General features: G+C 50.6%; 7 protein-coding genes across 7 annotated transcripts; 3 read left to right on the top strand and 4 right to left on the bottom strand.

The window, feature by feature from the left end:
- Positions 1–118: 118 nt before the first annotated feature.
- Positions 119–762, top strand: PG994_009681 (nadph-dependent 1-acyldihydroxyacetone phosphate reductase protein; the record flags this gene model as incomplete). Its single annotated transcript, XM_066861090.1, has 2 exons — positions 119–447; positions 693–762. The coding sequence occupies 2 exons, from the start codon at positions 119–121 to the stop codon at positions 760–762; spliced, it is 399 nt and encodes a 132-aa protein (XP_066713260.1).
- A 1,919-nt stretch (positions 763–2,681) lies between these two features.
- PG994_009680 (P-loop containing nucleoside triphosphate hydrolase protein) lies at positions 2,682–5,277 on the top strand (the record flags this gene model as incomplete). The annotated part of the gene is made up of 4 exons (XM_066861089.1): positions 2,682–2,879; positions 2,955–4,595; positions 4,653–4,907; positions 4,972–5,277. 4 exons carry the CDS (start codon positions 2,682–2,684, stop codon positions 5,275–5,277), a joined length of 2,400 nt encoding a protein of 799 aa, XP_066713259.1.
- A 647-nt stretch (positions 5,278–5,924) lies between these two features.
- Positions 5,925–7,093, bottom strand: PG994_009679 (uncharacterized protein; the record flags this gene model as incomplete). The annotated part of the gene is made up of 2 exons (XM_066861088.1): positions 5,925–6,180; positions 6,930–7,093. The coding sequence occupies 2 exons, from the start codon at positions 7,091–7,093 to the stop codon at positions 5,925–5,927; spliced, it is 420 nt and encodes a 139-aa protein (XP_066713258.1).
- Positions 7,094–8,329: 1,236 nt separating this feature from the next.
- PG994_009678 (cytochrome c/c1 heme lyase) lies at positions 8,330–9,478 on the bottom strand (the record flags this gene model as incomplete). The annotated part of the gene is made up of 4 exons (XM_066861087.1): positions 8,330–8,597; positions 8,675–8,978; positions 9,002–9,317; positions 9,377–9,478. 4 exons carry the CDS (start codon positions 9,476–9,478, stop codon positions 8,330–8,332), a joined length of 990 nt encoding a protein of 329 aa, XP_066713257.1.
- Positions 9,479–10,035: 557 nt separating this feature from the next.
- PG994_009677 (uncharacterized protein) lies at positions 10,036–12,260 on the top strand (the record flags this gene model as incomplete). The annotated part of the gene is made up of 3 exons (XM_066861086.1): positions 10,036–10,605; positions 10,664–12,136; positions 12,216–12,260. 3 exons carry the CDS (start codon positions 10,036–10,038, stop codon positions 12,258–12,260), a joined length of 2,088 nt encoding a protein of 695 aa, XP_066713256.1.
- Positions 12,261–12,654: 394 nt separating this feature from the next.
- On the bottom strand, positions 12,655–13,404 carry PG994_009676 (uncharacterized protein; the record flags this gene model as incomplete). The annotated part of the gene is made up of 1 exon (XM_066861085.1): positions 12,655–13,404. One exon carries the CDS (start codon positions 13,402–13,404, stop codon positions 12,655–12,657), a length of 750 nt encoding a protein of 249 aa, XP_066713255.1.
- A 1,280-nt stretch (positions 13,405–14,684) lies between these two features.
- On the bottom strand, positions 14,685–16,394 carry PG994_009675 (uncharacterized protein; the record flags this gene model as incomplete). The annotated part of the gene is made up of 6 exons (XM_066861084.1): positions 14,685–15,240; positions 15,294–15,378; positions 15,451–15,515; positions 15,584–15,701; positions 15,790–16,156; positions 16,254–16,394. 6 exons carry the CDS (start codon positions 16,392–16,394, stop codon positions 14,685–14,687), a joined length of 1,332 nt encoding a protein of 443 aa, XP_066713254.1.
- Positions 16,395–22,072: the final 5,678 nt, after the last annotated feature.

The following is a 22,072-nucleotide window of genomic DNA, read 5'->3' as shown; positions in this document are numbered from 1 at the left end:
ATCTATACATACGAAGACGGGGCAGGGGCACGGAAAAAACCACGTTCATGGGAAGCTACATCTTGGCTAACACGAACCCTTGCTTTGGTCCGGGGCCTCCAGCGGCCTCGCGCAAATCATGCCGGCCACCGACATCGCGCTGCCCAGCGTGCGCCGCCTCTTCGAGACCAACGTCCTGGGCGTCATGGCGACGGTGCAGGCCTTCGCGGCGCCCCTGGTCGCGGCGCGCGGGCTCGTCGTGAATATCGCCTCGCTGGCGGCCGCGGTGCCGTACGTCTTCGGCGCCGCCTTTGCCGCATCCAAGGGCGCCGTCGTCGCCTACTCACGCGCGCTGCGCCAGGAGCTCGCGCCCTTCGGCGTGCGCGTCACTGTCGTCATGGCTGGCACCGTCCGCACCACGATCGACGACGAGAGGCGTCGGTTGCAGAGGCTGCCCGCGGGCAGCCTGTACGGGGGGAGCGGGCGGGGGATTTGTTCGAGTGGCGGTTGGGGTTTAGTCAGGGAGCGGGGGCGATGGAGGCGGGGATGTTTGCGCGGCGGCTTGTTTGCGAGACGCTGAAGCCGGAGTACAACGTGGTGTTGCGCGGGCTGCTGGGCTGGGGGCGCCCGGATTGGTTCTGGTATGGGGGCAATACGATGTTGGTGAGAACGGGGTTGTGGTTTGGGGAATGGCTGTGTGACCTTGTTGCCAGGTACTCGTTTCGCATGAATGAGTTGGCAGCAAGACTGAAGGATGATGAGAGGCAGAGGAAGCTCACCTAGAATGAGTCTCTGCCTATCTCAGTTGCCCATGTTAGTCAAAAGTCGGAAAACCTAACACATCCAATTGTCTGCAATTTGTGCTGTTTATTGCAAACCTCTTTGTGCAAATCAATGCAAATGACAATCACAATCTACCAAGGCCCCACGAACAACCAGCATGCAAGCACTGAAGCAGGGAGGCACTTGCACTAGGCACCTATTTACCAATCCACTTCTCACTTCAGACTATCGATATAACTGACCTGCCTGTTGCACAGCCTTGACCGTTATGGCTTTCATGATGCAACTGTTTCCTTGCACAACTCACAGCTGCAGATTTGAACAAGTCTAGTAGAGACTTCGGGGCAGCCATCCAATCAAAACCTGTCAGTTGCCCCCTCACCACCCGGATCCGCGGAGAGCTACTCAGGACCCAATAACGAGACAGACTTCAACAACAGATGGGGATATGGTCTAGGGGTATGATACTTCCTTCGCATTGTTCAATTGAACAGCAAATGCCTGGAAGGGGTCCCGGGTTCAATTCCCGGTGTCTCCACACTTTTTTCTCCTGTTCCAGCCTCGTTGTGAGAGTAAAGCTCTAGTTTCCTGTCTCAATCCAGCAAGAGAACAGGTTTTTTTTATACATGTCCGAAGTGCCCCTGATACTCTGGCTAGAAGCGCTGGTGATGACTTTGTCTCTGAGAGCTTAGGATGCGGCTCAGAGCGTTGATTGCTCACATGGAAAGCAACCCCGCTTTCATACCTTACCTACATATGGTGGGTGTCGATGCCAGTCCTTCAACCAAACACCAACAAACGTCGCTTCCGATTTCACTCTGCAAGGGGCCTACCACTCAAGATCTACAATCCATCACGGCTCCGGGAACGAGACACTGAACTTGAAACATACCTCTATCCGCTGTGTTCAAACGGACTGGGATCTTTCGGGGTTGCTCGTGTTGAGGTGCAACATGGGGTTTGGACGATAAGGTAGGTGATTCGCCGTTGATCCGTTGGCTTGGGTCGATTACACTTGCCGCAGGCGTCAAGTCTCATTGAATGAACGTCACACTAACCGATTGGGCCATATGTTGAGTCATACCGCTTGGCTTTTTAAGACATCTGGTCATCAACTCCCGTTTGATGCAGGAACTTGCTTGCTGATCTGCCAAGCCTCGCAACACGTCCCCAATACAAACGCTGATTGGAAACTTACCTTGCGAACAGTATCGTCTGCGCTTTCGAGCGACATGGTTCAGCGTGCGTGCGGGTATGGAACCCTCGAGAAGCTCAACGAGCGAAGCCTCATCAGCAGAGTAGTTGCTAAGAGCGTAACCTTTCAGGCATGGTCCTCTAAGTTGTTTCCTATCCTTTAATGAAATGATGCAATATCATGTGGATCTGTCCGGCAGGCGTTTGAGCGTCTCCAGCTCGGTTTGCTGTTTACCTTGTCGATGGATTACAAACTAGCGGTCCGCGAAAACCGGCTATCTCATGGAGTAACTGCCCCCTTTTCCTCGACACGAGATCGACTTATCAGCGTTGATTGCTAGGTTAAGACGACGTTAATGCCAATACCCGTATCCCACGGCAACCCGTCTGGATCAGCCAATATCGCGAATCGTTGCTTTAATTCCTGCCATTTCCCGGTGGATCAATCCTGTTTTCCACGCCGTGTTTGGCTCTGACTTCTCTTCGAGCATGCACTTACGGGTTGCTTTGTGTTGATTGCTATTGCTTGCCAACGTAATCCCAGGTCCTGCTCCGTTTATGGGAGAGAAGCTATCGGGAGTTGTTGAGATGAAGGAATGCTGCCATGTAAAAGAGAGTCCGCTTCCTGCCTCATTGCTGAACCAAGAGTCCTTCATCATTCGTTTTACTCGTCTTGACCCCTTCTTCACAAGCAACTACCCAGAACAACACAACATAGCCCCACGATGGACTCCGCAGCGGCAGCTCCTGGAACTTTGCTGCAGTCCCAAGACCATCGGGACTTGCTGGATGTCATCGACACGCTACGATCCCAAGGCCTCAGCCGCTTTGTGGACCTACCACAGATCATTGTCTGTGGCGACCAGTCCTCTGGCAAGAGTTCTGTCTTGGAGGCCATCTCTGGCATGTCGTTCCCAACCAAGGTTAGTTAACAAAGACTACCAGAGCCGCTTACATTGTAGTCGTCTGTTACTGAACTCTCTATTTGTCCGTTACAGGATACACTGTGCACTCGATTTGCTACAGAACTCATATTGCGACGCAACCCATCTGTTGGCATTCATGTCAGCATTCACCCTGGTCCTGACCGATCTCCTAAGGAGAAGCAGAACCTTGAGGCGTTCATGTATACACATGATGACCTAGACATCGGCGAAGCCATCGACCAAGCCAAAGAGGCGATGGGGCTGGACGGGAGTGACGCTGTCTTCCGTGCTGACGTCCTTCGTGTTGAAGTCTCTGGACCAACCCAGCCGCATCTCACCATCGTCGATCTGCCTGGCCTCTTTCTTGCCGGGAACAAGGATCAGTCGGAGGCAGATGCCAAACTTGTCGAATCTCTTGTTCTTTCCTACATGAGAAAGCCACGCAGCATCATCTTAGCGGTTGTGTCGGCAAAGAGCGACTTCGCCCTCCAACAGGTCACTCGCCATGCGCGAGTACTGGACCCACAAGGCATTCGCACGTTGGGCCTGGTTACAAAGCCTGATACATTGGATGAGGGCTCTGACAGTGAGCGATTCTATATGGAGCTTGCCCAGAACAAGGATGTCCAGTTCCGACTGGGATGGCATGTACTTCGCAACAGGAACTACTCGGAGCGCGACACTTCAACAGAGGAGCGAGACGAGATTGAGGAAGAGTTCTTCTCCAAAGGCATATGGACTGTACTTGATGCATCACAGCTTGGCGTCGCGGCTTTGAAGATTCGATTAAGCCATGTCTTGCGGGACCAAATCCTTCAACAGCTTCCCAGTGTTCTCAGCGATGCCAGCGCAGGAGTTCAGCACTGTCGAGAGAAGCTCACCAGATTGGGGGCAGATAGATCCAGCATTCCTGAACAGCGAAGATACCTTCTCAAGGGGAGCACAGAGTTCATGAACTTAATGAGAGCTGCGACAGATGGCGTGTACACGCATGCATTCTTTGCCAGTTCCGGAGATCCCACAGCTCGCGCCAAGCGTCTCAGAGCCGTGGTACAGAATACCCTCTCCGACTTTGCCCAGCAAATGCGCACCGAAGGACATGCTCGTACGATTAAGGATGATAAAGTTCGGGTTGGCCGTGATAATCGCTGTGTCTCTCGATCCGACTATATTGACGAGGTGAGAATACTCATGAAGGAAAGCCGTGGAAGAGAGCTGCCAGGCACCTACCAACCCCTTATCGTTGCTGAGCTTTTCAGTAAGCAATGCCAGCCCTGGAAAGGGTTGATGATGGATCTCTCCGATTGCATCCTCGCTTCTAGCCTGGCCACAGTGAGTGCGGCTCTTCGGTATGTCTTCGATGAGAATACGGCCCATTCGCTCCTGCAGGACGTCATTGGCCCATCAATGGAGGGCTTTAAAACGGACCTCACCAGGAAAGTCGAAGAGATCCTTGACCCTCATATATCGGGACACCCAATCACATACAACCATTACCTGACCGAGAACGTGCAGAAGGCACAAGCGGCCCGACGCCGGCGTGATCTTGAAGACCAGCTGAAGCCTTTGTTCCGAGATGACTTGCAAATTGGTAGCACCAGTCGCAGTTTCAGCCTTGAGTATCTGCTAGATACTCTGTCGTCTCGGCTGGAGCCTGATATGGATATTGTGTCTTGCTCTATGGCGATCGACATGATGGAAGCGTACTACAAGGTTTGTAGAGCTGTTTCGAATCTTCATTCACGAGATCAACCAATTAACAGATCTTAGGTCGCTCTGAAGAAGGTTGTGGATGATATCAGCGTCCTTGCCATTGAGCAACGCCTGATACAGAAGCTTCCCCATCTTCTGTCCCCGGAAATTGTCTATGATCTTGACGATGAAATGGTAAAACGTCTTGCAGGGGAGAGCTATGAGAATGCACTCGAGAGAACTCGCACAAACGACAAGCTGCGAGTACTGGAGTGTGGCACGGCGCAATTGAGGCGACTAAAGAGACACGAACCTACAATGGTCCAAGCCGAGGTATGTACTGAAAGATGACCTTGTCTGGCCTGAAAACTGATTCGGGGTTTACGTTACTACGCAGTGTGAGGTCGCGGTGGATGAGCAGGCTCAACCCCAGATTGACCCTGACGAACCAGAAGAGGAGCTGGGAGCGGAGGACAGCGCATGGCCAGCAGGAGCCCCTGCTCCGGATATCCCTGAACCGACTATTGTGCCTACCTCGAAGCATGGATACGAGTCTGTGCATGGACACGAATCGGGATTACCTACTACGGCAACGAAGAAGAAGAAGAAAGTCAAGAAGGTCGCCATAACCCCATCCAATTGGGGAGCAGACTTTCCTGCTGGAGCAGACGTGCCCATTGGAGAAGACTTGCCTGCTGAGTGAAGCTCTCAGTCGTCTACTGTTCCCGAAAGCTCGAATCTATATCCATGTACCAATCAATGCAGCGTCATGAATAGTTGTTTCACAGTCATTCCCGACTAATGCTATGTCCTGTGTACCGATAGTAGGCTTCGCACTTTTACCCATCCGCCTGGCCAAGACTTACCCGTCATGCCTGTGAGTTGAATTTTCGTGGCTCATTTGATTCCCATAATAGCAAGTAGTAACTGCATTCTGAATCAGAACAATGTCTGCATTTGAGTTGGGCTGGCTACTCACACTGTCCCCAGGATCGTGTGGTCCCCCGCCAGTGGAGTTTGAGCGGACCAGTTCGGTAGTCGGATGTGATCCGTACAAAAAATGCCAAAAAACACGCCTCGCTCAAATGCAATGCTGCCTCAACAAAAGCGAGGGAAGATGCGATTTCTTCGACCCTCAAACCTCTCAAAGGCTCCAATCGAAGGCCGGATTTCCAATACCCTCAAGAAACTCCCGAAACTCCTTCCAAATCCCACAATGTTTTCCCCAGATCCCAAGCAGCCCGCTTTCCCGTCATCTTCCTGCGATGTAGTTTCCCCGTCCTACCCAAGGACATTCCATTCCCTCATTGACCATAAAACCATAAACCAAGCGAACCCTGTTTCTCATTTTCAAAGCTCCTTCAGCTTGTACGTAGGCGCGGCCTTTCCGAAGAGTTGTGTGACTTGTAGGGCAAGGACGAAGACGATCATGAGGGCCTCGAGACTGAGGAGGCCGATCCATGCTCCGTCGAGGGCGGCGGCGGCGACTTCGAACCCGCCGATGCTCAGCAGTGGCTGCATAGAGTCCATTTTGTATAGTAGTGGTCGGTATGATATCTGGACCAGCAGGAAGGTTAGGTAGACGTAGTAGGTGTACCAGTAGGGTCTGTGATTTGCCCCTCTCACCACAGGCGGTGTAGTCTGTTAGTGATATTGCTAGTTTATTAAGTCTTTCTCTTTCACACGGGAGGCGGATAGATATTGATCTTTATATATTGGAAAATGAAATGAAAAAAGCAGAATCTGCTGTGCCACGCCTCGTCTCCTCTTGCTTGCGTTACCGCTATACCCCAAGGGAAAAACAATCATGTAGGGCAAGGGTCGGTTCGCGTTACCGCTGGTATGGTGGGAGTTATTGTTGCGGCGGTGAAGGGGTTGAAGGGGGAGTAACCAACCACCAATTACTCAGAGTAGCGTAGCTCATCCAATGTATTGCTGCCCTATGAGTGGAGGAGTGCGGATCTTGGAGCGATAACCATATTCTGGGTTCATGTGGGCTTACAACATGCGAACATGAGACTGAAAGAGAGAAAAAAGATCACACAAACACAAAGAGTAAGAGGAGGGGCACACTGATTGAAAAGAATGAAAGAGCAAGATGATAAGTGGAGGCAAGCAGCAGCAGCGCCACTCAACAAATGGTTTGCTCGAATGCACGCAGTTTTCGTACACACAAAGGTTGATGATGGATGGTGGGGGTGTCAAGAAAGACAACAAAGTCAGACGACTGTCAGGATTTAAAAATAACCGCTGTGTGATCTAGGAAAAAGAAGAAGGAATGCAAGGTATGCAACCTATGTATGTAGGTGTACAGTATGCATAAAGGCTAGGGTAGCGAAAGAAAGAAAGACTCACTTAGATCGCTCGTCAATGACAGTCCATCGCGGCCGAGGCTCCATCCACGACTGCGAAACTTGGAAGACGACGACGAAGGCGGAGCCGATAAAAAGCCAGATGAGGAGCATGCGATCCAGCATGGTGAGCTCGTAATGAGGGAGGCAGGCTTCTAATACCTGCATTTTGCCTCTCTCTCTCTCTCTCTCTCTCTCTCAATATTACCTTACCTAAGGTTTCGTATATTCAAATTGGCTTTGCTTGGGTGCTTTGTCTCCCGCGGGTTTGCTTTGATTGTTCTCGTTAATGCTTAAAGCGTCCGTCAAACTGGTTGCTTCCGCCCTTCCGCGTGGTGTCGCGCTTGATTTTAGGTGTTCAATCTAAAACAGACGGACCCTCTCTAGATCATGGAGAAGCGCAACAAGTGTAAGGGAAGCGAAATGCAACTATGCCTTCGAAATAGCAGTATGCCCACTAAATCCAAGCAGACCAGGTGCTGGAGGAAAGGAAGGACGAGGATCGTGGAGAGAGGGACAAGACACGCTGTCCTTCGGCAGAAGAAGGTGTAGGCTGTAGGATCGATTAGCTTCTTTCTATTCTCGGCTTCGGCGACGTAGTAGCATTCTAGATGTGGTAGTATGTGTGTGTGGTATTCGCCCCGCGGAACGGCTGAGTCTTGGGGAGTAGGAGTCGGAGGATGAACCAGGCGCACAGTCTCCAGGATGATCGGGTTCGATGGAAGTTTGGTGGAGATTGAAAAGCACAGAACCCTTGGCTGCTTGGAACTCAGCAGTAAAAAGCCGGTGACAGCTTGTAATATAATTAAATTCGCAGTCGTAATTGATTAAATACTACCCATCTGGCTTGGCTGGAAGTAATCAATGCTGTTCTCTTTGGGAATTTACCCGAGTAGGAGGATCGCTGCAGGGACCTGTTTCTTCCCCGCATGAAACGCTGTTAGCAATCTTCCAGGGATGGATGAATACGTACCAGGAGTTCTCGACCGCAATGGATGTGTTGGGCTTCAAGAGCGTTCGTGGATCATGAGCAGATTTGCTATCGGGATGCTAGGAGATGGGTCGACGATCGTGTGCAAGCATCCGACCGCGAGGGGTCTACGTGTAAGTATACAGTTGATTGGTTTTTGAGTTGGTCATTATGGACATAGTATACAGATGTTTAGGTAAGTTGTCTATGGGTAATATTGCGCAAGTGCCATTGCGAGTTTGATGAGAGTCGTCGATACATTAGAACGCCTGGTAGCTCCAGCTGATTTCCCCGTCCCTTTTATGTACACACCGGAAGGCAATCATTGTACAGCTTCCTTGTCAAATATGACCCGAACTCCGTGGAGCAGAAAAGTGGTGATGTTGTTGTTGTCGTCGCTCGTCCGGACCCCTCTCATTTGGATGGGTCTGGCTTTATCGAGACTTGCGTGATTGTTCGAGCCTCTCTTGCTCTCTAACAGCGCCTCCGGACGCCTTCCACCACACATCACCTCCCCAGCGGACGGCTCGCTCGATTGTGGATGTGGGCGTGACGGCAGGTCTGACGTCGAGGTAGAAGATGGGTTCGCCATTCTCCTCCTCTCCGCCGGAATAGTAATCGATGACGTAGCGGACTTCCTTCTTTTGACCGTTGGTCTCGCGAGAAACATACCAGTCGTGGCGGTCGAATGGTGGTTCAGTCCTGTGATTTCTTGTTAACAAAACCTCATTTCTCCCAAGGGAATAGTCAAGATGAATTGTGGCGAGTCAAGCACTTACTGGAACATGGCGGGGTATAGCCATCCCATAACCTGGAACATGGCCGCCTTGGGCGTCATATCCTTCGGTCGCCCCTGGAACCTCACCAGACTGGGCGAGAGCTCCTCCACCTCCTTGTCGTAGCCGTACTTCCTGGCCATGCGCTCGAAGTTCTGCTCGCCCTGGCTGCACATCTGCATGCCCTTGTAGAGACCGCCGGCGAAGCGCTTCTCCCACTCCATGATCTCGGCCCAGGCGCCCTCGTTAAGGAAGTTGTGCACGCTCACCATGCTCTCCACCGCGGTGACGTCCGTGTCCGAGTAGCCTTTCCGGAGCAGCGCGTTGTACATCTGCTGCGGCGAGGGTACTCCCAGTTGCCCGTGCCGTCGCCGCGGGGTATCGTCGAGGGCTCGCGCTCGGTCGGCAGGGCCTGGGTCTGGGCGGGCGCCCTGTCCTGCGACAGGTCGGGGAACATGTAGTTCAACGGGTTGAGCTTCGAGAGTGTCGACTTAGGTTCGGGCGCCGATGTCCTGGCGGCATCGGGGACGGGGCAGGACGAGGGTGGCGTCATGGCGGCAGCGGCCGCATCGTGCTTCACGGGACGGGCGGCTGGCGGCGTCATGGCATCTGCGGTCTTTTGGTGTTTGTGCATGGGACATTCCGGCTGTGGAGTATTAGTATCCTGGGGGTTCGGCGGGATGGGTAGCGGTGTTGTCGACTTACCGGTGGTGATCTGCCATCTATAGGGAACTTGTGAGGCGGCATAGGCTTGGTCGGAGCAGCAGCCAGGGTGGTCTGCGGACCGTCTGCCCAGAACCAACCCATGATTACGAAAGAGGACTGAGAAAGATAGCTAATAGAGGGTGTAGCGCAAGGTGTTGGTACAAGACACGAAGACAGTCGTTGATGGCGAGTAAACGATTCAGTGTTTCAGTAAAGGGTAATGATAGTCAAGATTGTGATAAGAATGCTGGCGATCCAAAGCGTGGCGAGCAACTTTCTGGCAGTTGAAGCTAAAAGTTTTAGCGGGTCGCGGCGAAAGACGGGAGCAAAAAAAGTCGCTGTTTGCTCCCCACTTCCGTACCAGCAGCGGGAAAGCACATGCGCCAGGCCAAGACGCGGGTGATGTACGTCACCGTAAAGGTCCATTACGGAATGTGGTCATCGAGGTACCTGCGCCTCCAGTCCTACGATCTGGCGCCATTACCCTACCGACTTCCTTTCCCCTCGAGCCCATTTCTTCAGGGGAGAAAGCTTATCTCCCTAATCCGATTCTCGCCAATTCGTGGGTGACGCCAAATAAACAAGCTGTCAGACATTTTTGTTGTTGCCATAATGCCCACGACTACAGGTCGGAAACAACCCCCAGCGACTTGACGAGAATGAGGACCGCCCTCCGCTTCGGCCGCTTATGCGCACGCCGAGGCACAGCTCAGATAGCCCCGAAACTGCCGAGATGTTTCTCTCTTAGATCGCAGCACTCGACATTGTCTGCATTTAAGCAATTTTCCTCGTCTTCCGGATCACGAGTACGAGCGTCGCATTCCACAGTACTGCTTGCCGCTGTACAAGGCACGCTCCTGGGTACGGCCGCCTTCGTCAAGCTTTCGGAAAAGGATAACGAGCCTGGCGACGAGAACCAAACCTCCGAGGGGCGCATGCTCGAGGTCTCGAGAGACGAGATCGAGAAGAAGAAAGACGACACCAGTCGCGGCTTTACGAAACTCCGGCATAATATTGTATATTATGTAGACGTATACATCTGGGAACCCATTTGTACCGGCGTTCGGTTTCTGCAGCTAGTGGCCATATTCGTCCCTGTAATAATAGCGGTACCTGTAATCTGGGTAGGCGCGCGCCAGCCAGACCGCGACAATGGGCGAAGCGGGACGCTCTGGTGGTACGGCTTTCTGGTCCAGGCCATGGAATGGTCAGGCCCAGCATTTATCAAGGTATGGCATCGACTGCTGTCAATTTTGGATGACGAGAGGCTTACATGTGAAACTGCAGCTCGGCCAATGGGCGGCATCACGAACCGATATCTTCCCCAACGAAATGTGCGACATCATGTCCAAGCTGCACTCCAACGCACCCGCCCACCCCATGCGCAACACGAGGCGCATTATCGAGGCTGCCTTTGACGGGCGACCTTTCGAGGAGATATTCGAGGAATTCGACGAGAAGCCGCTCGGTGTGGGTGCCATCGCCCAGGTCTATAAGGCGAAACTGAATCCCAGCTTGGCTGCGCCGGCCGACACCGATGTCGTGGACAAGGAGGCCAAGATACGCCAGAAGGTTCGCAAGAACGTGGACACGGTACTGAAGAGCACACCGCAGCGCGTGCCCTCCACGTATGTTGCCATCAAGGTGCTGCACCCCCGGGTGGAAAGGACGGTACGGCGCGATCTGCGGATCATGGGGTTCTTTGCCAGCGCACTCAACATTGTCCCGACCATTGAGTGGCTGTCCCTCCCTGACGAGGTCGTGCAGTTCGGCGAGATGATGAAGCTCCAATTAGACCTGCGTATCGAGGCCGCCAACCTGGCTAAGTTCCGCAAGAACTTCAAGGAGCGCAGCACAGCATGGTTCCCCTTCCCCTATCTCGAATTCACGACCCGCAACGTGTTGATCGAGGAGTTCGCCCAAGGTATCCCCTTGGCGGATTTCCTGGAGAATGGCGGCGGCACTTTCCAAAAGGACATCGCGCAAGAAGGTCTAGATGCCTTCCTGCGTATGCTGCTTCTCGACAACTTCGTCCACGCTGACTTGCACCCGGGCAACATCATGGTCCGCTTCTACAAGGCCCAGCAGCCGGGCCTGCCCAAGCTGCAACGGCACGAACAGGGCCACTCGAAGGACCAGCACGACGTCACCGAAGAGGTCCTGGCACGGCTGCGCCCGTATCGCAAACGCAAGAACACGACGGCCTGGAATGCGGAACTGAAGAAGATCGACGCCGAGGGCTTCCGCCCGCAGCTGATCTTCATCGATACGGGGCTGGTGACGGAGCTGAACGCGACGAACCGCCGCAACTTCCTGGACCTGTTCAAGGCCGTGGCCGAGTTCGACGGCTACAAGGCGGGCCACTTGATGTGCGAGCGCTGCCGCCAGCCCGACGCCGTCATCGACAAGGAGATCTTCGCACTGAAGATGCAGCACCTGGTCCTGAACGTCAAGAGCAACACGCTGGCGCTCGGCAACGTCAAGATCGGCGACATCCTCCAAGAAGTGCTGGGCATGGTGCGGGGCCACCACGTCCGGCTCGAGGGCGACTTTGTGAATGTTGTTATTAGTATTTTGCTGCTCGAGGGCATCGGCCGCAACCTGGACCCGGATACCGATATCCTGAGCAGCAGTCTGCCCATCTTGCGGCAGCTCGGCGCCCGCGGCGGCGCGGATATGGTGAAGGGGGGCGATTTCTCCATGTTGATGGTTTGGGCTGGTCTTGAGGCGCGCCGGTTCATGCAGGCCAGCATAGAAGATGTATGTTTTTTTTTTCTCTCCTCTCTATCCCCTTTTCTCAACTTGTGATGATGTCTCTTTACTAATAACATTCCTTTAGGTTGAGAAATGTGTCAAGTATGACCTGTTGTCGCCCAACATCTAATCTTGTAGGGACTTCATCGGCGCTTTGGTTTTTGGCAAGCATCTTCTGGGCGTTTCAACTCGGGGTCGCCGACTGGGCGGTGTATGGCATATAAACAATATTCTAGACTTAAAACAGGAAAGCAGAGTCACGCAACTCATAAATCGAATCTTAATTCTTTTGAAAGTATTATTCTTTCTATTACTTCTACTTCAAAGCTCGCTCTCACCTTTGGATAGCATAATTACTGCTTTCCCAATATACAAGGCGAGAGCCTGCACCTATTCACGATACAATTACACAGAGATGAACCATAGCAACGTCCGCCCACCTCAGCCCCATGTGATGTTGCACCACCTTGCCCATTGGCCCGTCCGCCCATCCATCACCCCTTTTCTGGCTGGCCGTTTCCCTTCTACTTGGTCTGCGTGGCCAGCTTGACGACCTGGTCGATGAGCGCCTTGTCCTCCTTGGGCGCGTTCTTGGTGACCTTGTCGCGCAGGTGGTCGACCTGCTGGCCCGCGCCCTTGGGCGGGTTCCCCTGCGCCGTCTGGATGCGGCTGACCTGCATGGCCAGGAAGAACTTGGGGATCTTGAGGGCCGCGACGTTGCCGCCCACGCTGCGGATCCCGGCCTCGGTCGCCGTGTACACGTCGAGCATGTCCTGGAACTGTTGGAGGTCCGTCTTGGCCAGGGACGTCGGGTCCGTGGCGAACTTGTCGAGCGCGAACGCTAAGGGCGTTTGCGTTTTGGATTGCGAGAAGTCCACGGAGCTGAAGGTCACGCCGGACGCGGTCGAGACGTCGGGCACGCCGGATAGGGTCTTCACTTTGGCGTTGCAGGTGATCTTGCCCGCGAGGCTCGTGGCGACGTCAGCGACTTCCTTGGGGAGCGTCTCGGTCCCGACCACGAAGCAGGCTTTTTGAGCTTGCCGGGCGTGGACGTCGGCGTTGGCGGCGGCCGCGGCGGGAGAGCTGCTTCCGATGACGTTCTTTGTTTTGGGGACCGGGTGCGTGATCGGGACCGGCTCGTTCGAGAGCTCAATCACGGGCTTGCCTGTTACGAATGGCACCTTCGCGACCGGGGCCGGGGCGGGCGTTGGCGCAGCTAGGGAGAGCGAGGCGGCGGCCAGGATGGCACTACTGAGGAATGTGGTGGTGCGCATCGTCTCGGGGGGTGTGTGTATATATACAAGGCGTCTTTCGTACGTGATCCGATCTTCTTGATATATGTGCAGAGATTGGCGATCAACTTTTGTCTATTTGATGTAGAGCGATATAGCGGCACTAATACAGCTTCAAACAAGGAAGAGACAGAAAAAAGACACAGTCTATGTAGAGGAAGATTAATTAGACGAAGCGAAAGTAATTGACCCTAACCAGAGGGGGAGAGAAGTCGAGGGCGCAAGATCACGAACTGAACATAAAAGTTGTTGTGATGCGGGAGGGAAAGGAAGGAAGGAGCAGGCGAGGAAACGAGCGGGAGCCCGGGACATCTTATTTCGTTTCTCCCTCTCGTTTCGGCGGCTCGAGAGGCAGTTCACGATGCTGCCGTTTGGAGTTGCATGGGTGCCAACTGTCGCCGTCTCATATTTCCTGTAGATGTTTGATCTGCGACATGGCCTGAATAGAGCTAGCTAGCTTTCCCAAGCTGCGCGATCGGCAAGCCTCTTGCCCAATTGGCCTCACAAAAGATTTGGGTTGTATTTAATTATACGTTTTTCATCTCGACTCTGGAATTTATTCTCTATTTATATCTCGTTGAATTGATTTTGTCATGATCTGGCTGGGAGTTGTGCGAGTAAACGAAGTGAGGGCCTCGAAAGAGCCTCAATGCAGGTTCCCCGGTTAGTGGGCGTCTGAGACGATGCGGGGCCTAAACATTAGTGAGGCTCCCCACCAAATTGGGTTTCAAGGGGGTTGAACGCCTAATCAATCCCCTTGGTTAGCAAGACATATATTTTTGGCCAGAAATACATAGGTCTAGACGCGGTTCGTATCTCTACTTACCCAAATTGGGAGGAAGAAAATGACTCCTCCCGTATCTTCGGTATGCTGTCGTGGTTTCAAGACTGGGGAAAAGCAAGAGGAAGCGGGGTGCCAAGAAGTCTCCCATGATCTCTCACCAATTGATCGCTCCGTCATGTGCACATCGAACTCAACCTCACTGTCTGGTAAGGGTTTATTCCTATCAGCTCCCTCTTGGAGCATGTTGATGGTATAATGGGTATAGTAATTAACTAATGAAAATGCTAAAAGACATTGGCGCTGTTTGTAAACCTCGACTCGCGTCGGAAACCATAGTAATGAGAGTCTAAGTCATCATGAAAAAAAAGAAGAAATTGTTGGTGATTAGCTTTGTCGCCGTGTCATGTCCCCGTCCCGTGGTTTTCGTTCTTCATATCGCTTCATATCGCCTCGTTTTTGTTTTCGTTTTTTCTTTTCGTCAGCTCTTTAACGGCCAATTATCCGCATAACTCCTTTCGATCTGCACGTCGTTCTGGATCCAGATGACGCCCTGCCGTCGCTCTCCTTCCCCGTCGGCGTCCTCCACCTCCGGCCATGCTCCCAGCGCAGTCGACCCGGTTCTGCCGTGGTGGTGGTATCCCTTCTCCAGGTCCGGCCCGTCGGCCTGCTGCAGCTGCGCCTCCTCCTCGATAAACGTCGTGTTCGTGGCGTGCGAGTCGCGCATGTACGCGCGCTGCGGCCTCGGGACCGCCGCCGCCGTCATCTGCATCGGTATCGACACCGTCCGCATCGTCCTCAGGGAATCCGTCCGCAGGGTCGATGAGTTCGACCCCGGCCGTACGGCGGCGGCGGCGGCGTGTTGTAGTAGACCTTGCCCACTGTCTCGGACCGTGGACGCGAACTTCGAGTCGTCGTCGTCCAGCATCACCGCCGACTTGTGGTCGCCTCCTTCTCCTGTCGATAGAGGACCCTCCACCATGGCGAACGGCGGCAGCTGCTGGCTATGCCGCGACGGGTGCCGGCCGTGCTGCCGGCTGCGCTGGAGCGCGCGTATGCGCTTGCGACGTTCCGCTGCGTCTTCAGGTACAGTGGACGCAGGGTCGGGATGCCGATGCAGATCATGGCGACGGCGATCTCGGCGCCGGCCCAGGCGAAGTAGGGGACGAAGTTTACTAAAGGGTAAAGGGTTAGCAATCTGACACAGGTATGTCCTGCGATTGCGGCAACTTATGTGTGCTGCTTACATGTGTAGTTGTATACATCCAGCTTTGAGAGGACTACGGTTCGGACGATACCGCAGGCCCCGGCACTGTTCAGGGGTGTTCGTCAGCATCTTGTTTCGTGAGAGGGGGGTTCTTGAGTGGATCTCCAACTTACATCACTCCCAGGCTCATGCCACCAGCCAGCATGACTTTCTCGCGCTGTGGCATGCGCAGCTCCTTGATGAATAGCCAAGGAAACATCGCGAATAAGAAGTCGCAGGCGCTAGACCAAACTGTCCTACTAGTCAGCAAACAAGTCTCTAACCCATGCTCTCACTTCCCCTCGTTCCCCCCTTTTCCGGTAACGCTAGCTGAACTTACCACCGAGCATGACGCTCATGGGTTGAATCTCGATGTTCCACTTGCCCGGCGTGCGCAAGGGGTCCCAACTGGTGCGAATGGGCGTGGTCTGGTTCCAGAGCATGACCACGAGGGCGATGGAGGTGCCGCTGGTGACGATGATGGCTGCCCACAGGACGACCTGCTGCCAGCGGGCCTGGACCACCCGCAGAAGAAACAGACCCATGGACAGCTTCGCCATTGCATTGCCCGTGATGGCGAAGCTGTTGGCCACGTACGTCCAGAAGATGGCATCGCTCGACTCGGCGATGCTCAGGCCCCAAAAGCTCTTGCCCAGGCCGTGGTGGACGGCGACCTGGATGAAGACGGTGAAGCAGAGGAGGAATACCTGTTTGAAGGTACTGTTAGGATCTTGCCTGGTCAGGTAGGATGTCTCTGCTAGGCCGAAGGGTAGCATTGGACATGAGTCAGGCTGAGTAACTTACACCGGTCCATGCGTACATGTGGTCCTCAATGCCGACGAACTTCACGATGCGCCGCCGGGTATACAGGCGCGCGACGACCAATGTGAGCGAGAAGGCCGTCAATGCCCACATGGCCGTCACTAGCTCGAGGCCGGGATTCATCTTGCTTGGTTATCACGAGCCCCCGCCCAGGCGAGAGGTGCGCAAGCGCATGGGGGTTGACCTTGGACGTGATGCTATGGTGGTAGTGTAGAACTTGTTCTCGCGGCTCACATAGGGACGAAACCTTGGAGAACCTTGGTAACAGAGTTTCAAAATATCAAGAATAGAGTAACAGCAAAAAGGGTGAGGGAAGGTGTAGGTAGGTGTGTGGCACGAAGGGTCGTACATGGACTAAGTAAGAGCCTACAACCATGCTCGTTGCGCCTGGCACCACCCACTTCGCCCGCGAGCTAACAAGCGAACGCAATATCTCCGCAGCCAGTCAGGGCCCCGGCGGTCAAGATAACTGGCCGCAGATTACCTGAATTAGATAAACGGGCCGGAGTGGGAAAGTAGGATTATGTGCTAGATCGCGTGATGGATATAAGGTTGGCTCAGGTCCGCCAGATATGGTCGAGAAGTAGAGCAATAGATGGAGTCTTCTCGAACGAATGCAGCCCGTGTCGAGAATCGTTGGCTGCGGGAAAAGAAAAAAAACAGGCCATGACCCCTCCTCCGGGGTAGTATTGGCATTTTTTCCCTTTCTTTTCTTCACTAATGCAACGATCAATACTGTCAAATAACATGACTGATAACCGCCAACATCCACCGTACGCGTGGAGCTGAAGAAAGGGAGGGATCGATCAAAAAGACGCCACCGAACGAATTGCAGTCCAGATGCACAGCCGGCAACGAAAGACTCACACATAACCCACAACTTGGATTCGCCCAATGCAGAGTGGATATGATCAATGCCGTTGGCTGGCTCATTGACTCGCAGGTAGCGCAGCGGGCAGAACTACAGGGGTTATTCGCCTTAGCGGATTGGCTGTGAAGCAAGTGTTTTGAGCCAATCACAGCTCGCGTTGCCACTAGACGGCCGCCAAGCCCGCGACTCTGCGTTCCTATAGGCCGCGCCAAGGATAGGGGAATAAGCGCCGCCCACCCACTTCTTGTTTGCTAGTGGAGCAACCAACCATTACCTACAGGTCCCTGCTTGCCTGCTGTGCCCTGGACCTGTTTATCGATCTCCCGAGCAGCCAACAAGATGAGGACATAACCAGGTTACAGCTCAAATGGCGTACAGACAAGACTTGCGTCTCCTCTTTCGTTGCGCAAGCAAGGCCTCGGGACGTCACTCTGCGCTCTGATACCCTGTTCATATTCCTCCGATAGGTCAATGCATCACATTACTCATCTTCCAGCTTCGATCATGTGATGTTGAGGCCTTCTAGAATGGGCCTCTCAGACGGCCGAGCTGGGATCTGTATGCGTCTCGTCCCGTCTCGTGCTGCCGGCGCCGAAGAAGCATGGGGCGCGGAACAAGCATGGCGCGCACGGGTTACCGGTTGTGGACAGGCGCGTAGCTGATATCGAACCTGTTTGGGCCTTCTATCCATTATTTACATATGTGCATACATACTGACTTAGTGAGGCAACAGGCCATGTTTTACAGCCCGCAGCAATGTCCCGAGTTTAACGTCAGCTGGTCCTTGTTCCGGCGAGAAAAACGTACTAGGCCTCGACAATGGGCCGGTCTTTACATGAGTGCAACTCTATTTTCGTCTTTGGAATTAGGAGTGGAGGAGAAGGGGCCAAAGGTAAGCTCCGCCGGATAGGAGAAAAGATCCGACTGCCGAGCCAGCATCAAGTGGGTGGTCTCAATGAAGGGGTGTTACCCAGTCTCCTATCATTTTGGGGATATTGACTGTCTGTCTTTTCACTGGGCACCAAGTTCACGCATCATATATAAGTGAGGCTCAGCTTTAAACAGCTTACAGGGGTCTTGTTTGATCCTTCTTCGCTCTGCTTTGACACTTACCGGACTTAGACATCTAGAAGGTCGGTATAGCTAGTACGACAATGCTCAATGAGTTTTCTGTCTTCTGCCTGATCATAGAAAAACGCTATGGATTCGAAGCTTTCATTACGACCTTGTTGCGTGAGTCCGTGGGCTGTGATAAGCCTGAAATGAACCGTATTGTTACTTCTGAGCATGATACTTCATTGGCATAACTCGGAAGGTTTGTGACAGCAGATAACGAAGGCATTCTACAGTAGACAGCAATGCCTTCAAACAGACCACTCGCGTATCGAAACAATTTCATGGTGCATATCTGCGGCATGACGACAGCCTTCCGGCCACTGAAGAGCACGCCACAACGAACCCGGCCTAGGGCATGCTTCCCGGAGGTCAGGCGCCAGTGTACGCCCGCAACCCGGACATAGTGGGCCCCATCGTGAGCTGCCGCAAGTGCCACCGGGACTTCGGCGCCCAGCTGGCGTACCCCAGCCGTCCGTGAGCGGTCCCCTCCTGATGCCGACGCGCTGGGCCTACTTAGGCGACGCCGCTTCCTACGCGTCGGTCAAGACGTTCCAGCGCACGCCCTGGGATGACACGACCCCGAATGCTGTCGGCAGAGTTTCTCAACTGACCGGCTTGCTGTAGTTATACCGAGCACACGCTGACCCCTTGCTTATTTGTATGTATAAGCTTGACTCGCTTCTGATAACCTTTGACTCATACAGACAAGTTTTCGTTATCCAGTACTTACTTAGATATCTCGAGGTAAGTCAGTGAAGATAGCATTCGCCTATTAAAAAGTAGAATACATATCTTATAGCAGATTACTGTGGGAGCAGATTAATGTAGTAGCGGACAGTTGTAATGGCAAATGGATCTTTTAATAACAAATGAGATTAGTATGCTACTCAATCCTGAGATTAATGAGAAACCACAGACTTTGGCTAAACAAGTACTTCCCAAGCTGAAATTTTACATATGAACCAAACCTCCTTCACTTCCTTCTCACCTGTGCTTAATAAGAGAAGGGAGTTTCATCCATGCATCCACTGAAAAGGTCAAGTCCCTTCTTTCCATCCTAAACCTGCCCACTTGACTTGCACACTCAAAATTTAGATCCAAAACAAGGCGGTTGTGTCCCTTACAAATTTTCATCGCGCCTTTCACAGTTACCCAAGCAAGCCACGGTCACGCAAAAACCCATGCCTGTTGAAACTCTCCGAATGATTCTTTCATTCCTCTCTTCGCCGTTGAGCAATGAACCTACCTAATCATCAGTCAATTCATAATCTACTGGAATCTGGAATAGTTCAGCACGCCCATAATCGGGCTCTTCGACGGTTATCATGTCAACGTTCACCCTGTTCCCTCGCCTGGCCCCCGAGCTTCGGGCCCTGGTCGTAAGTTTTTTCTACAATTGCACACACATATCCGTGCAAACGGTGTCCCAATAACCTACACGCAAGTATTACCGGAATAATCGTCAATTCCATTTTGGTAGCAGTGAGCATACGGTTGTTGCTCAATCCCGTCAACAATAAAACTGGTTTCAGCTCGCAGTCCGCTAATTGGGATATTCTAGTGGGAAAAGGCCCTCGGAAACGAAGCAGATAACCGTATCGCCCTTGTACATCGCGTTACACTACGCGCGGTTCCCTCTAAGACTTTGATTAGTCCCCTTATGTCAGTCAGTCGAGAAACACGTAAGCAAGCCCTCAAGCACTATAGCTTTAAACTAAAGCACCCCCTCACGGGCCTCTTTACTAAGCTACCTTTACCCCTGTAATTAAAGCTATTTCTACGGCTAGAATTAATATAAATACACTATCTTTCGTTATTTTTAATAATAATATAGTACTCCGCCTCTATGCTATTATTTTTTATAGCTTTTATAGCGTTGCGAGGCCTCTTTAATACTTTAATATCGCTAGTTTCGTTCTCGTATACGACCTTACCCTTTAGCTTTCGCTTAACCTAGCGTATATTAATTATATAAATAAATCGTTATTCTAGTACGATTTTTATTTTTTAATATATTTATTAAAACAGCAGGAACTAAGGTTTTCTATATTACTTTAAAAAAGGTGCTACGTACCTACGCGCACGAACCCCTTTCTTATTTCATTAAGAGGGGCATACGATGCCCCTCGTAGCTCGTACTAAAGATAGATATGAATAATAGAATAAGAACGATTAAACCTCGATTAAAACCGGAACCACCGTACGTACGAGAGCCTATTTAATAATATTTTCGTAGTTTTTTTATCGAGTTTAATTTTAAAATAATCGACTTAAGCTTTAAGATACGCGATTTTATTAATGTTTTAATTTAAAGCTTTATTAACTTTTTTAATAAAAAGTTATTAAAAAGGTATTTTAAAAGTAAAGTTTATAATAATTAATTTTTTGTTATTATTCTATAATTCTTAATTATTAAAAAGTATTTTAATAAGTATTAAAATTAATTCGATTAAAAAATTAAGTATTAAATCTTTTTTAATTATTTTTAATAATTTTAAACGTACCCGGGTAACTTTTATATTTTTTAAAATAACGTATTTTAATAATACTAGCTTCGAGCGATTTTATAAATAAATTTTAACCGTTTTTAAACGTTTTTAATTATAAAAAGAATGAATATATTAATTTTAATTTAGCGGTATACTTTTAATATATTTATTTTCGTAGGTTTTAGTTTAAAAACTATATTTAGGTATTTTTTTTAAAATAATTCTTAATATTTTTTTTTTAAAGAAATTAAAGATTTTTATATTTAAAACTTATATCATATAATTATAATATAATTTATAAAAAATAAACCTATAAAATTTTTTTATTCGTATATAATTTATAATTATTATAAACTAAAATAACTTATTTATTATTATAACGAAACTATCTAGAGTATAAAAATATTTTAAATTTAATTTAAAACTATAGCATTATTAATCCACCTTTTAAGCGACGCTTTAAACGTCGGCCCTTTTAAAAATAAATAGCGGCGGGAGGGGTACCTTATTATAACCTATACACTTTAAGGTAGTAATTTATTCCCCTTTTTCGACGTCTTTTTTTAAAAACTAAATAGCTAGTAGCTTTAGTAATTACCTAGTGGTTATCGCTAACGCTTTAATTAATACTTATTTCGTTAATATTATAAAAACGTTTAAAAGGAATATTAATTAGCTCTAAGGTATTAAATCTATTAAAAACATTAATATTTATTATTATAACTTTATTAACTTAGTTATAATTAATTATTTTCGACCTTACGGTTTTAACGAACTCGTTTTTAATTAAAAAACGAGTATATTATTATTATTTTAAAGTATAAAAAGCTTTAAAAGCGTTTAATATTCGCTAAGCTATAAATTTAAATTTAATTAATATTAATATAAAACTTAACCTAGTTTAATTAACGGCTTAATATATTAATTCGTTTTTTAAAACTAGTAATAAAACTTGTTAATTTCTATTAAACTTACTTTTAATAGGTATACCGGCGAAACGGCGTTAGATATATAATCGAGGGGTTAGTTATTTACGGGCGGATTCGCGAGTAGCTGCTCTAAGCTTTACGTCGCGCACGGTAAGCACCCTAACCATTTAGCCGTCCTACCACGTAAGCAGCCACCTAAATTAACTACCGATAAGCGAAGCCCCCTAACCCCTTTTTTCGTATATAAGTCTATATCTAACCCGCTTATTAATAATTAGAGGATACTATTAAAATCGTTACTTATCGTACTTTTTAGCCATGCCTATCCTAACCCCCAAATCCGCTATTTAGCGTGCCATTTTAGCCGTATAAGCTGGCGAATCGGAACGTGCAGTC

This window comes from Apiospora phragmitis, assembly GCF_038363925.1.
Source record: "Apiospora phragmitis strain CBS 135458 chromosome Unknown utg000009l:1.0-1189150.0:1.0-1190623.0, whole genome shotgun sequence".
NCBI lineage: Eukaryota > Fungi > Ascomycota > Sordariomycetes > Amphisphaeriales > Apiosporaceae > Apiospora > Apiospora phragmitis.
Note: the sequence above shows the minus strand (reverse complement) of the source record. Positions and strands in the feature narration are given on the sequence as shown.